Source organism: Rhipicephalus microplus, chromosome 3 (genome assembly GCF_043290135.1).
Source record: "Rhipicephalus microplus isolate Deutch F79 chromosome 3, USDA_Rmic, whole genome shotgun sequence".
NCBI classification, from domain to species: domain Eukaryota; kingdom Metazoa; phylum Arthropoda; class Arachnida; order Ixodida; family Ixodidae; genus Rhipicephalus; species Rhipicephalus microplus.
Window position 1 is genome coordinate 251,505,567 of NC_134702.1, and position 16,439 is coordinate 251,522,005.

General features: G+C 45.0%; 1 protein-coding gene across 4 annotated transcripts in view; it reads right to left on the minus strand.

Annotated features, from left to right (window-relative positions):
• Positions 1 to 16,439, minus strand: part of Ube4B (Ubiquitination factor E4B) — a 244,571-nt gene that overhangs the window by 171,802 nt on the left and 56,330 nt on the right. For 2 of the 4 annotated variants that reach the window (XM_075890893.1, XM_037420054.2), the window contains exon 6: positions 12,611 to 12,766. The exons of the other annotated variants lie outside the window; for them this stretch is intronic. In XM_075890893.1, the coding sequence (XP_075747008.1) occupies positions 12,611 to 12,766 (156 nt within the window). The remainder of the gene's footprint in view (positions 1 to 12,610; positions 12,767 to 16,439) is intronic. 4 annotated transcript variants of the gene reach the window in all.

Below are 16,439 nucleotides of genomic sequence, written 5' to 3' on the forward strand. Positions count from 1 at the left end.
ACTATATGATTATGAGAGATGCCGTAGTGGAGGGCTCCGGAAGTTTTGACCACCTGGGGTTCTTTAGCGTGCGCCCAAATCTGAGCACACGGGCCTACACCATTTCCGCCTTCATCGGAAATGCAGCCGCTGCAGCTGGCATTCGATCCTGCAACCTGCGGGTCAGCAGCCGAGTGCCTTAGCCACTAGACCACCACGACGGGGCCTGGGACAAGTATTGCTCACAGTCACAGTTAGCATTGACACAATGAAAGATGATCTGACTAGTATCATTAAAGAGTGTGCTGGCGGTCGTAGGTACAGTCACTAGACAGGAAAATGCCAAGCTATTCAAGGAGACAAAAAATCTAAATAAGAGACGGCACCATTTAAACCTTCAATGCAACTGCCATAATAGAGCTAGAGGAGCGTTCTAAGTTATTCAATAGGCATAAGGTAGCCGACATCAGAAGGTATAACATGGAGAGAATTGAGCAGGCTGTAAGAAGCGGCAGAAGCCTAAAAGCTATGAAGGCAGACTTGTGCATAGGCAAAAATGGCATGTATGCATTAGGGACAAGGAAGGCAATGTCATAACCAATACGGATAGGATAGTTGAGGCAGTGGAGGAGCTCTACAGAAAGCTGTACAGGAGCCAAAACAGCCAGGATGATACCGTAACAAGCAATAATAGCCCTGAGCAATCTGACAACCTTGCAGTACCGACAGGTTGTCACGATTTATCTTGGGAGCACTTGGAAAGGACTAAATTAAGAAAGCCAGGAAATGGGCATGGCAAAACAAACACACTTTATACAAAGTATGGATGAAGCAAATACAATAAATTCGCATTAAAGCACTAAAAGTTCACTAACATTACGTGTACACAGCAGTGCATAAAGGACTGAAAACAGAACTAACGACAAACTGCGTTAAAGCCAACTCTAGCTCTAGCCAGTAGCAATCCAGTACCGAAACGTTCTTAAAGGGCCACTCACCAGGTTTGACAATTTTGAGCTGACAAGCGCAATGCGTAGACGAGGCGTTCATGATCACATCTACCGAAATTTGCAACGCACCACGGAAATGGGTTGTATTTCAAGATGAACGCTGCTCCCCCTCCCCTCCGCCGGAGCACGCCTAAGAATGAGGGCATGCCGTCGGCGTATGAATGGCCCTACGTACACAGCAATGAAATGATGTTGGTCCTTTACGTAGACGACTCTGCTCTGACGTTACGTGACATGGCAAAAATTATTTAACACAACATGCGTAGTCTATGCATTTGTTGCTTTAAGAGATTAATAAAACTTGAAATAAAGTATGAGACGCAACAAAAAATTGTGCACGTTTTTCTTTCATTTTTTTCCGTGAAATGCAACGAGATCTGGGGCTAATGTGCCAGTGTTTCGCATGTGTTCGTGTTCCCGCGGTCAGCGCATTGAGCAGACGACCGCCTAGAACGCTCCTCCGCGTTCGCGTACTCATTGTGCTCATCTGCTCTACCACGTCTAAGCCAGCGTTTCCAAACCATCCCGCAGAAACAGGCAGAAGACAACAAAATAACGCTGGTCAACAAATAAACGCTGCTCGCGTGCTCGGGGGTTGGACTTGTTTGGGCACGTCATGCACACGTCACCTCATGGTTAGATGCTGGAGAGGGTGGAGAAGAGATTTGGCTTGTGAAGGCTACGCGGAAGAGCGGCAAAAGTTTCGAGCTTGCCTCCTCTCATCCTCGCTTCGCACCGCTTCCAGAAACCTATTTTCTCCACTCGTGATGAATCTATTTGAAAAATATTTGTGGGAAAATGTTCCTTATCAAACAGCGAACAACTTTCACTAACTAAAATTCGGTATTGGGCCTGGTGAGTGGCCCTTTAAAGCTCGTCGTATTGCCTCGACGACTTTGTGCCCTTGCTGTGTCGACAGTTCGTCGCTTGTAATCGGTGTCTTTCCCAAGTTGCTACCGTCATGGACCGTTTCTGCCGAACGAGCCGCTTGACCTCACTGCTGGGATAGTTCCGGTTTTCGTCGCCTCCGGCTCAGTTAGGTTATACCTAACTCGTCAATGACGTCTTGACTGCATCCACTTTGGCTCAAAGTGGAAGAGCTGTAGGCCCATCAGGCACTGTAGTAAAAAAAGGTTGTGGCAAGTCCGGGGAGCCTGACTCGAGTCTTGCAAAATCGACAGCCACTTCTCGGGCCTCTCATAAGTTGAAAGCCACTACGCACAGTGATAGTTCATTCTCCCGTATTTCCCATTACGGCTCAAGGCGTGTATGCGCACCATCGGGGGTCTCACGCACGGGTGCCGCATACCCCCGGCACGTGCCTTGCGCCCTTTCACTAATGAAATAGGCCCCCCACTTTAAGAGCATTTTCTTAAAAACTGCTCTTGTCCTCCTCTGGGATGAGGTTTTCTGTTCTTTTGCTGTGTACATCACTGGCATGTCACCTTTTATCGTTGCACTCTTTTACTTGCTACATCACCACAGCATTACACAAATAAGCAATTCAAAGCATGAATACTTCACAAATACACACTCACTGTTCCCATGGTTCATTGTTCAGTACACAATAGTCCATCATTCAAAACGTTATGTGAACACTTCACTGGACCCTTTCACATGTCTTTTTATGAACTTGTTTACCGTAATTACTCGAATCTAACGCGCACCTTTTTTCCGGTTAAGCGAGTTCATAAATCGCATGCGCGTTAGAATCGAGTACGAACAAAAAAATTACGGTCAATCTATTGCAATCGGCAAATCCAAAATGGCCGCCCCCTACGTGCGTCGGCATAGCGCGTCGGCCATTTCTGCCTATGTGTTTCCCATGTGCGGCACTTCGTACGTGTGCTGAGGATTTCGTCATCTAGTAGTGCATTTGAATCGACGGCGTCGATGAGCCGACTCCCAAAACTCGAGTGCACCACGATGCCGCTTTTAAAAGAAAAGTCATCGCGTGTGCAGAAACGGACGGAAATCGGGCCGCATCGCGGTCGTTCGGAGTTCCCGAAACGTGCGTGCGGGATCGGCGGAAACAAAAGCAGAAGATTGTCGACAGCAAAACTTCACGCAAAGGCTTCTGTGGACCACAGCAGGGTCGGTTTCCGCAAATTAAAGAGCTGCTCGGCGAGTATGTGCTTGAGCAGCGAGCGGCACAGCGGCCCGTGACGACAGAACTGCTCCAAGTGCGGGCTATGCAGTTAGCCTTAGAAAAAGGTCTAATGCGGAGCCAGTTTAAAGCGAGCAGGTGCTGGCTAACTAACTTTATGAAGAGGAAAGGCTTTTCCCTCCGAAGGGGAACATGCATATGCGAAAAGTTTTGCGGAGGAGTACGATGAAAAGCTTCACAGTTTTCAAAGGTTCGTCCTAAACTTGCGGCGCAACAACGGCTACCTGCTTGGGCAAATCAGGAATGCCGATCAGACGCCTCTTTACTTCGACATGCCTGGCACCACAACCGTCGAGAAGAAGGGGGCGAAGCAAGTTCGCGTGCTGACATCGGTCCACGGTAAAACTACAGTGACGGCAATGATCTGTTACACGTCAGATGGGCACAAGCTTCGGCCGTACCTCATATTTAAATGGACGACGCTCCCGAAAGGAGTCGTTTTTTCGAATGGTGTGATCGTGCGGGCCAGCGAAAGAAATGGGTGTGCGTTGCAATCGATGTCTTACGTTTTTTTTTTTTTTTTCGCGGTGAAAATTGGGTGCGCGTTACAATCGAGGGCGCGGTAGAATCGAGTAAATACGGTATATCTTTGCGAATTCCCAGCCAAAACACATCTCTGGTAACTTCTAGATGTAGGCCCTTAAGATCCCTACTGCCATTCACATAGTAGTGTTTCAAAATGGCCTGCCTATATAACATGCTGGCACCATCAGTTGACCGACTGATGTTCCCTTTACCCAAAGTTTCCAGAATACCACCTCCTTATTTGATTCATAGGATGCTCCATGTCTGAATCCTTCTCTCCTAGGCTTGCCTCCAATCCTGTTAATTGCATACCTCAGGCTTCTATTCGTTCTCTGCTCTTTTGCAAGCTCCCGCTGAGGATACACCTTAACACCCAAAGATTGGCACCTTCCCCTCTGTCTGCGTTTGGCTTCTTTCACTACTCTCTCTATCCTCCGATTTACCTGGGCTCTTTTCTGCCCTCTCTTCTCTTGTACCCTGTTCTGCTCTCTTGGCGTCGAAATCCTTCCACACTGGGTCATCAACCCGTCTCACTCCTGGCCTATTTCCTAGGATGACGTCGTACAGTGGGTCCTCCATACACTTGGCCATAATTTCACCAATAAAACAGGCAGTATCTAACCTTATCTAACCTGTGGGCTTGGTGGCACCGATTTGGGACACACGCTCATGCGGTTCTTTTTTGTAACGCAGATCGCTTTGTGGCCGGTAGCCTTCGTTACCGAAACAACCACGGATGCTCCGTCAGAAGACATCGGATCAGCATTCACGGCTGCCCAGCCCACCTTCCCTGGGAATTCATGGACAAAGCAAGATACGCAACCAGACGGGTATCTTAGATATCATCTTCCGGCAAGGGTGACGTCAACAGAACTGCCACAGCGCCAGGATAAAACTTGGAGACAACCAGCCAGGCACTTCAGTGGGCTTGGTGGCACCGACCTGGGACACACGCTCATGTGGTTCTTTTTTGTAACGCAGGTTAGTGAGAAAAATTCAATATCACCAATTCGAAACGATGGTGCAACCCTTACGGTGCTGCCGAGCCCACGGTGTCTTATTGGCACTATGTCTGAGTGTTGCCATGTTATTAGACTGTTATTACTAACATCTGGGGACGTGGAACAGAACCCAAGGCCAACTTCTGACTCAGAGTCTGAATCCACAACAACCATCGCTATGTTGAAGAAAATCCTTAAAGAACAAACGAAAACAACCAAAACGCTTACAGAACTTACAGCTAATTTGAGACAAATTGAGGGTGTGCTTTCTACTATTGAGGAAAAAATTACTGCCATGGAAAATGAAATCGGTCAGCTAAAGCAATTTAAGGAAAAACTAGCAGAGTACGAAAAAAACTGCCTAGGCATGACTCAGCAAATACTAGAACTGACAGCTGAGGTTGACGATCTGGAAAACAGAAGTCGTCGCAGCAATCTCGTAATATTTGGGGTGACTGAAGAGCCTGATGAAGATTCAAAATCACTGAAAGAAATGGTTCAACGAACTATTTTCACTAATATATTTGGTATTGCCGTAAAATCTGTTGAAAGGATCCACAGAGTAGGCAATCCTCGTAGCAAACGCCCGCGACCAATTGTTCTACGACTTTTCGATTTCTCTGAGAAGTCTAAAAATTCTCTCTTGCTGTACCAAATTAAAAGGCACGGAAATATCGATTTCGGAGGATTTTTCGAAAAGAGTGAGAGATATGCACAGTCAGTTGTGGCGCTCTGCCGCAGACGAGAAAGCACAGGGAGCGAAGGTGTCCCTCGTGTTTGACAAGCTAAAAGTCGATGGCAAAATGTTTGTCTGGGACCCCGTACAGAACGCCAGAGTAGAAGCTGCTGCAGGGTACTCTCGACCGAAAGTAGCTACAAGGGCAAGACCTGACGTTCAGAAGGCAAATTGACAGGGGAAGACCAAAAACTTGAGAATCTTGTCCTTCAATGCCGGCAGCGTAGTGAACAAGCTCAGCGAAATCGAAAATTTAATTCTGTGTCATCACCCGCACGTGCTGGTAATTACCGAAACTTGGCTACATGCTGGTGTGTTGGACTGTGAAGTAATTCCGGCATCATATAAACTACTCCGTAACGACAGGACTTCCAGAGATGGTGGCGTAGCGATAGGCATTAAAAACAACATCAAGTTTTCTGTTCTTGATGGAATTCCCGAACACGAAAGCTTATGGTGCAAATTATTGTATTCTGGCAAGACAATATTACTTGCTGGCATATACTGCCCACCCAATGCTGCACCCCAGTATCTGGAAGCTGTTCACGACTATCTTTCGCATCACACAAACTCAAGGTCAGATATAATAATAACAGGGGATTTTAATCTGCCGGGGATAAATTGGACTGACATGTGTTATGACAGCAGAGATGCCACAAGTGCGTAATTGTTGCTTTTCACTGCGTTCAGTTTTTCGCTGAATGAACTAGTGTCCGAACATACGAAAATAGGGGCGTCGTCCTCTCTTCTCGACTTGATGTTCGTTGGAAATATGCTTCAAAACAGCACAGTTAGCCTAGAAGAAGGTATTTCAGATCATAAGTTGCTTGTCCTGACTTGCCCTATCACAGTTATTCGCTCATCTACCAAACGACCATGCCTTTACGTAAAAGATTATGCACGCGCAGACGATGACAAAATATCAGATACATTAGAACGCAACTTCGACGAATTCAGCGCCCTGAACAGTGTTCCGGAATTGTGGACGCGTTTTAAAGAATCAATATATCTTTGCGAAAACAACTTCATTCCCCAAAGAAAGAAACGGGTCAACAAAGATTACCCATGGTTTACACACGAGATAATTCAGTTGAAACAAAAACTGAAATGGCTACGTCGCACAAAAGGAGATAAAAACGAAATCGTTGGTATAGTTGGCACTATGCGTGATAAAGTACGTGAAGCCAAATCACGATTTTACGGTGTAACTTTGCTAAGTTTTATGAAGGATGACCCTAAAAAATTTTGGCACTACTTGTCAGAAGATAGACCAACCATTGCTCAAATCAAAACTGGGAATAGAACACTGACTGAACCTAAGGACATTGCGAATCAGCTTAACAACTATTTCCAGTCAGTTTTCACACACACTGCTTCACAAGAGCCACTGGCGGCCTACCCTGTTGAGCAGCCTATGGAAAAATTATTTATAAGTAAAGAAGGAATACTACATTTATTGAATAACCTTGACCTAAGGAAGTCCACTGGTCCCGACTCTATCTCTAATGCATTTTTGAAGCGATATGCTGCCTGGATTTCAAAATATTTACTTATAATATTTAAAGTGTCTTTGGATACCTCGAGTATTCCTGATGACTGGCGCAGGGCAAAAATAATTCGAGTACTAAAATCAGGCTCTAAATTTGAACCAAGCAACTACAGACCTGTACCATTAACAAGCATGTGTTGTAAGGTGATGGAACACATAATTTTTAAATCAATTATCAGTCATCTAGAAAGGAATAACCTTATTTATAACCAACAACATGGATTCAAATCTGGGTTGTCAACACTAACACAGCTGGCCGAAATAACTAATGACCTCGCCAACGCTGTTAATACCAACTGTCAGGTTGATGCCATATTCTTAGACATTCAAAGGCGTTTGACGTGGTCCCACATGAAGATTTAATCACAAAACTACATGCTTTTGATATTGATGACACCTTAATCTCGTGGATTTCCAGCTTCTTAATGAACAGAACACAACGTGTAGCCGTAAACACGGATATGTCCGATAGCCTCCATGTGTACTCGGGAGTACCGCAGGGTTCAGTCCTTGCGCCTCTACTATTTCTTATTTATATCAATGATATCCAATTTTGTATCCAGTCACCAATCCAGATGCGGCTTTTCGCAGATGATTGTGCCGTGTATACAGTTGTAAGACATTCAGAGGACCAAATCGGCTTGAATAACTCTCTAAAAAATATTTGCGCTTGGTGCCAGAAATGGGGCATGAGACTGAACGCATCTAAAACTAAATGTCTCACATTCACTGATAAGAAGAATCAGCACTTTAGAAAATATTGAACTCCCTAAAAGTGATCAGGTGAAATACCTTGGTGTCACGTTTTCAGCAATCTTAAGTTGGGAACCTCATATCGACACCGTCTGCAAAAAAGCGGTAGGGAAGCTATCCTTTCTTAGAAAAAGGTTGCGAAATGCTCCGGCCCAAGTCAAATTAAATGCATACAAGACTCTTATTCGCCCTGCCTTAGAATATGCCGACATAATATGGAGTCCCCACCAACAACATTTAATAGACAAAATTGAACCCATTCAGAAATTAGCTGTACGGTTCATCTACTCTAATTATTCACGGCATTCAAGCGTCACTGACCTAATTAATAGAGCGAATCTTCAGCCACTTTCCAAACGAGGAATAATTTCTATGGTAAAGTTCCTATACTTACTCTATCACTATCATTTTAAGATACCACGCAATCTGAACTTACAGGACCCATTTAAACACTCACTCAGGACAAACCATAATAAGGTCATCTTTCAACCTGCTAGCCGTGTCAATACACATAAGTATTCTTTATTCTCAATGGCCATTAGTTTTTGGAATAGGCTGCCAGTCAATGCTGTGAATTGTTATATGCTGGAATCTTTTGTCAACTGTCTAGAAGAGATTGATTTTTCTAAAGATGTATACATGTGAATCATGAAGTATCCTATAGGTATCAATACTTTCTTTTTTTTCTTTTTGTGGAGCGCTATTATGCCTCATGTTACCTCTATGTATCCACTCTTGCATGGGCCCGATTAGCGCCTGCAGTATGTACAAATAAATAAATAAATTATCTTGGCCTCTGGCACACCTCCTCTTGGATCTGTCTACGGAGATCACAATTCCCTCTTTTTCTGTAAAATCCTTCTTGTTAAGTAGGCTTTTCTTGACTATTATCGTATCCGCCCCAGAACTTCTCAACACTAACACTTGTTTGCCGTGCACCTTTCCTTCTACCACTGGCATATAACCTGTCGCCGTGCTCAACACTATGCTCACCATCTCAGGCTTTTCTTCTGATCTTAGCGCACATGCACTCCCTTCGCCTGATCAAGACCTGCATTCATTAGCCTTGTGTCCTCTCTTTTTGCATAGCTGGCAAACTACAGCTGTTTCCCGTCGACTGCCGCTTCTTCAGCAAGCATGGCTATATGGCCTAGTTGGTTTCACAAGAAACATGGCTGCTGCGCTCTTGCCTTACTCCTTGGAGCTTCAGTTATGTGCTCTCTTTACTAAGGGTTGTCACTTGTCCATTTCTCGAGATTCCTCAGCCCCCGAGCTTCCAAAAACTGATCTGCCTGCTTGGCCATGTCTTCCACCGTGTGTAGCTCTTTTTCCTTCAGAAATACAGTCAACTTGCTGATAGACCGGTTAAGGAACTGCTCAGCTACAATTTTGTTGCGAACTCCTTTGTACATTTTTTCTGTATTTGAAAACTCAATCCAGCGATTGAAATTGTTACCAGGCCGGCACAGAAACTGCTTTCCAGTTTCAGAATCTTCAAGCTTACACGTCCGAAACTTCTCGCGAAATCCTTCTGCCGTTCGTCCAAAACGCTCCAATAAAGTTTTCTTAAGAAGATCGTAGTCCAAAGACTCCTGTGCTGGCAAGTGACCATACCCCCGCTCAGTGCCTCACCCACGAGATATAAACTCAAGGCAATGGCCCACTCGCTCTTCTTCCAGCCTTGCCTGACCGGGATCCTTTCAAAACGATGCACGTGGGCACCAAGGACGTCTCTTCGCTCGTCGAAGGGTGCCATAAGCTTTTGGGGGGAGGGGGGCGACAAATCTGTTTAGGCCTCGGAATGGGCGAGCTGGCCAGCGCCAACTTGGGGTTACTCGCAGCACTGGCGTCGTTGCGCTGAACAGCGTGTAAATTTGCAAGCCTCAACTTCAGCTGCACAATCTTTTTTTCGCGCTCGTGGTGTTCAAGCGTCCTTGCATGCTCTTCGCGCATACGTGCCTGCCCCTCTGGTACACGATCTCGCCCTCCGCCTGGCGTTCTTGCTCTTCCTGCCCAAGCTGCCTTTCATACTCTCTCAGCGCATTCTCAAAAAACTTCAGTGTCTCCTTTTTTGTCATGTCTAAATCCTTCACCATGGCCACCAACCTTCCTCAAACCATCCTCGCAACCCCCGACGATAATTTCACTAGGCCGCACAAGGAAAAATCCTGGCAGAGGCTTGCAAATTATAGACACGATTAATCTTAGGAGCGCTTGAAAGGCATTGAATTGAGAGAGATGGGAGGCAGGTATGGCACAACAAACACGCTTTATGCAAACGAAGGCTGAATCAAATACACAAAATTCGCCTTAAAACACTCAAAATTCACTATCACTATATGTACACACCAGTCTACCACGGGCTGAAAACAGAACTAACGACAATCTGCCTTAGAGCCAACTCCAGCCCTAGCCAATAGTTATCCAAGATGGCGTTTCAGTACTGAAACGTTCTCACAGTTTGTCGCGTTGCTAGGTCGACTCTGTGCCCTTGCTGTGTCGCCGATTCATCACTTTTGTCGTCCAAGTTTTCGTTAACATCCTACCATCATGGACCATTTCTGCCAAACGAGCTGCTTGACCTCATTGCTGGGATGATTCCGGTCTTCGTCGTCTCCGGCTCGGTTAGGGGACACCTAACTCGTCAATGAAATTTTGACTGTGGTGTGGGCCACATCCATTCTAGCTTGAAGCAAAAAAGCTGTAGGCCCACCAGGAACTGCGGTGAAAGGTTGCGGCAAGTTCGGGCAGCCTCACTCGAGTCTTCCGAGATGGACGGCCACTCCATGGGCCTCTTCACCGACAGCCTCAGAACCGAGCAGCTCTACTGCTTCCTTTGTTGTAGCGACACTGACTTTCCTGATGTTGGCAGTTCGAAGCCCCTATGCACAGCCACAGCTGGGATTTCTCATAATGGCTCGGGTTGTGTGCCACGAGCCTTCTTGTCCAATCTCGTACATGAACAGGGCACGTATGCGCACCATTGGGGGTCTCGCACACGAGCACTGCATTCCAGTGCCCTTTTACACATGACACAGGGAGAGTAATCAAAGCCTTAGAAGAAATGCAAAGAGGCAAAGCCACTGGTGAGGATAAGATGGGCCTGCTGAAAGATGGCGGAGAAATTGTGTTAGAAAAACTGGCCGCCTCACATATGAAGTGTCTTTTCACAGGAAGGGTACCAGAAACTTGGAAGAACACCAACATCATCCTAATCCATAAGAAAACAGACATCAGGGACTTAAAAAATTACATCCCGATTAGCTTATTGTCCGTTCTCTACAATTCATAAACTATTTACAAAAATAATAGCTAATAGAATTAGGGCGACATTAGAGTTCAATCAACCAAAGGACCAGCAGGATTTCGTACAGGCTACTCCACAATAGACCATATTCATACTATCAATCAGGTGATAGAGAAATGGGTGGAATACAACCTACCCCTATACATAGCCTTCGTAGACTACGAGAAGGCATTTGACTCAGTCGAGACACCAGTAGTGATGCAGGCACCACAAAATCAGGGCATTGACAAACCCCACACAAACATATTGGAAGGAATATACAGCGGATAGAGAGCCAGCATAGTTCTCCATGAAGAAAGCAACAAAATCCCAATAAAGAAAGGTGTAAGGCCGGGAGAAACTATCTCTTCAATGCTATTCACCCCATGTTTACAGGAGGTTTTCAGGGCCCTAGACTGGTAAAAGTTAGGAATGATAGTTAATGGAGGGTATCTTAGTAACTTGGAATTCACTAATGAGATTGCCTTGACAGGTTACTTAGGATAAATTACAGCTCATGATTTCTTACCTGGATACTGAAAGCAGAAGAGTAGGTCTGAAAATTAATATGCATAAAAATAATGTGCAACAGTCTCGACAAAAAACAGCGCTTTCTGATAGGTGGAGAGACACTGCAAGTTGTGGAGGAATAAAAGCCTGCTTAGGGCAGGTTGTGAGCCACAGAACTAAACTATGAGAGTGAAGTGATTACAAGAGTAAGGATGGTGTGGATCACGTTTGGCAAGCATTCACCAATGATGAATGGTAATCTACCACTGACCCTCAAGAAGAAAGTAAATAACAGCTGCATCTTGCCCGTACTTACGTACGGGGTGGAAACCTGGACGCTTACAAAGAGCGTTTAGCTTGAATAGAGAATAACGCAGCGAGTGATGGAAAGGAAAATGATAAGTGTAACCTTAACGGACAAAAACAGAGCAGAGTGGGTCAGGGCACAAACTCGGGCTAAGGATATTATAGTTGAAATCAAAAAGAAGAAATGGACATAAGCTGGGCACACAGTGTATATACAGGATAATTGCTGGTCATTAAGGGCAACTGGCTGGATTCCCAGAGAAGACAAACACACAAGGGGAAGATAGAAAGTTAGGCAGGCCGATGATATTAAAAATTCACAGGTATAAGGTGGAAGCAGATAGCAGAAGACCGGGTTGGTTGGCTGATCATGGGAAAGGCCTTTGCCTGCAGTGGGCGTAGCAGGCTGATGATGATGACGACAATGTACCTTTTGTTGCCGATAGCAAACGGAAATTTTTCAAGAGTTCCAACCCCTGAGCACATACTTAGGGCATCTATCAGCCCTAACACTGTGGCAGGGTCATTACACACATCTTGATGTATCTGCACTCCTTTTACAAACACTTCTTGCTAGATTGTGTTTTTTCAGGTGTGCAAACAACCAACTTACTCGCGAACAAGATGTTTTTGTTTTTTGCTAGTGCAGACACGCTGTAACCAACAATAAAAGGAGACACAGTGAACGAACGTTTTCCCCAGGAAGGCAACGGTAAGACGAGATTGTCGAACAGCATGCATAAATCGTTGTCGACGTCAACACTGTCGATTGCGTTCTCAGCACTTACTGATGTGGCAGTTTCTTGTGCACGATTCTTCTTCTGTGGGGCATGCTGTTCAGACGTTGAAGGGCGCTTTCTCGCCGTGGTACCCTCTTTGAACAATAGGCATGGAGGTTCGGGAACCGAGTCATAACTGCTCCCACAAGCAGCACGGGCCTGGTTCTGTCAATGCGGACGAGCTCACCGTTCACAGTGTGCTCAAAGTATCTAGAAATGAACCTGTCATCAAAGTGAAGTTGGCACACTGCACAATTTTATTCGAGCTCCTTGTCGATGCAAGGAACAGCACGTTGCCACTGTGCAAGCAAGGCTGGGTCCTTCGGTACACCAAGCAAGGACAGTTCAGTCTTATTAGACTTTTAGCTTGTCGTACACCCAGGCACGAAACAGTGACTCTGCCTCCGTGGCATGGCTACACAGGACGGGGAGCGAGCTATGCACACATTTTGCTAAAATTATTCGAACGCACATGACACTGAACAAAAAGAAACAGCACGCTTTTCAGTGTGGTGGACCTTCAGCGAGTTGAATGAGAGAGCGAGCGCTCTCACGTGGTTCCCTCTTCTCAGGCTTCAGCGACTCGCATGGGAGCCGCTTGCCGGTCGGCCCACTTTACTATTGTAGCCACTGTAACTAAAGCCCCTAGATTTGCCTGTTTTACTTGAAGGCCAACTCCGGTAATTTTTCGACCACGTGAAGATAATGGTGCTTTTATGTTCCCGAGACACTGTTGTCATGAGCAATAGCTGAAATGCTCAACAAATTTGAAAATAATTTTTAATTACCGAAAAACCGTAATACCCATACCAAAACCCAATTGAGTGTGCTTCTACATGTGACGTAATCATTCACCCGAACCTGCCTTATTGCGCATAATGCTCGCCAGATGGCACTACCTGTCCACGCCGTCCACCGTGATCGACTAAAATGCTTATGATGTCATGGTGAATATATGGCGAATCGTGTGCGACTCATAACGCAACAGCACTTGCCACCTATCACAAGCCTACCAACACGGAAAAATAAATAGCACGCTCAACCAAGGAAGCGCCGGCCAAACTCACACAATCCATAACAGACAAGCAGACGCTGCAGTGGCACATCAGTTCCGTTACTTCTGCCATACAAAACTCAACGTCAACACACAATGTTGCCATTAATTCTGGCAAGCGAGGTGAGCATAGTAGACAAGCTATAAAACTTATTTGAAAAGAATCTGCAAAATTCTCAACCTTGCGATTTGGCGTGAATGGCGCAAACGTGCAAATTTGCGTGAACGTACCTAGTGAACCTCATTGAGATCTACTGACCCCGAAAAATCGTCGGGGTTGGCTTCTATGTACCAACAATCGCCTGCAGCTGGCCCCTGCCAGCATTGGCTTCCCAACTTGAAAGATTTACAAAGCCGTGCATGTCTTAACTAAGTACATTAGCCACGCATCTGTCAGCGGACGCTATTCGCCTTCCTCCTCTGGTCAGTGTCCCGCCAATAGTGAGCAAGGGACTCGTTTCACCAGGTGCTGGCAGAGCGTTAGAAAGAACATGGCTGCCTAAAACGAGCGATAGCCAATAAGATCTGTCAATGGCACTTTCATGATTGTTGCTACTTAAGGGGAAATGCGGGTCGAAAACGCGATTTTTTTCTTTCAAAATTACTGATTTATTATTTTCGCCTGTTTTGATAAGATTAGTGCCTTTACTGTTATGAAAAAAATAATACAGGTCGAGACGACTGGAAATGCTTTAAAATTGCATCTAAAGAGCACAAGGTGCCTACTAAAGGTCGAAAGTGTGCAGTCTTCGAGCACCTTGCCGCCAATAATGCGCCGCCGCTCGCCATTATTGATTGCATGAGTCGAAGAGTTGAGCCTCACTCTTCAAATGCCAACAGTTTCTCTCGCCAATGCAGCGCAAGAAATAATAAAAAGAAGCACTTTCTGCGTGTTTTTCGAGCGCCGCGACTGGCTTATCACATGGTACGAATCGGGGACCGCCATTGGCCGCTGCACGCCTGTATGTGCTGTGAAACCTATTTGCGGGGTCCGTGTCTTGCTGAGCAGCACAGCTGAACAATGCTTTTCTCGTGTAATTATAGCTGGTCCGATTTGCGGCATTTGTTGGCTTGCAAAAGCCAATGCATCAAAAGTCATTCACACCTGTCAGCTGGAAAGTTTGTGATGCGGCAATAGATGACGTCAGCGCCAATCTTGAGAGCTCGAAAGAGCTCGGAGTGAGAGAACTTAGCAGGGACGACATCGCCATTAGGTACGACGGTATGTGGCACAAGCGTGGCTGCAAAATGACATGACACTGAACTTAGTTTGGATTTCGCAGTCATGTCAAACTTCTTCCAAGCTTGCAGTTGGCACAAGGCTCTGCCAGATGAAGCCGCAGTTTGGCAAGCATTTCATGACCCTGTCTGTGAGCGAAATGTCTGTGAGGAGTCGGCTCGAAAAAGCTGAGAGGGAGAAACTCATGGTGCTGTCGTATTTTAGTCGCAGTGGCCACTACAAGAAGGATTGTTCTTTTTGGTGTGTAAATTTCTTCTGATTTAATGATATCCTTCATAAATAAAAACTCAATTTTAACTTTAAAACTCATTTTTTTCAAAACGCGAATTTTGCCATTTTTTACAATGTGCCCCTCCTTTTTTTGGGGCACTTCTAGTGCTCGGATCTGCACGAAATTTTGCCCATATTTTTTCCAAAGTGTGAGAAATGCAATTATCTAGTTTAAAATTCAAGAATTTATTGTATAATAAAAATTATATGTATACCTTTACTAGGGTAGGTGAAATATGGACTTTTTAGGTCTATTTATTTTTCACGCATATTACATATTTTGTATGTGCTTCCTAATTAGTTATTTACACTCTACACTTTATTTGAAGCATTATGAGCTATGAATAATAGAAAATTACAGATGTTTAGGGATGAAAAGAGGGGGGCAAAAGGGTTAAGGTTTTCACTTTCTCGTGTTCCAGAGCTAAAAGTGTGTAACTTGCAAAAAAACTAATTATATATTTGAAATCAGCATAAAATGTTCCATAAACAGCTCAAGTTTCATTGCTCTAGGGTGAATAATAAAATAAAAATGTCTTCGAGTAGCATCTCCCCTTAAGAAATAACAGGGAAAAATCTAGGGACTTCAACTGTAACCCAACCTCAAGGTCAGATGATGATGATGATGATAGCGCCGCCCATGCTATAACAGAAACGGCGATATCGGTTGAAGCTTTTTGGAATACGCATATATTTTAGATCATAAAAATAACAAAAAAACCCTAGACTATAAGTGGGCTTTCACGGTAAGTTATCTGCAATGGCTCTGCTGTAGTTAGGAATTGTTGATGAATTACAAGCGAGCAAAATCAAAACTAACTCAAATCGGCTGCAAACTGTTGCACTACTTGGATAGGAACACAAATGCACAGATCTTCCTTACCTTTGCTTTATTGCTAAGATAAGTTGTGACCGACTATGTTTCTCAAGCAACTGCAAAGCTATATGGCCTTCAACGTCACAACTGCATGCAAGTCTACATATATAATCCAGCAGTGTTACGGCTGATAGAGCCCTCCGCTGTAGCAACTGCTCTGGCGCCTGCTCCACCTCCCCATCGTCACTGATTCAAGCATCGGCACATTTGGTCACGTTATTGCCAACAGAAATCGCGGAGGCGACATCTCAAACCAATTTTTGCACTCAAACACATCACAGACACCATGTTTAATGAAAAATACAAATCTCAGAGGCCGTGCTTCTGGTGGCTGGACTTAAAGATACATCACAGATGCCCCACTCCACTTTTGATGACTTATTTGATTGCTAAGCTA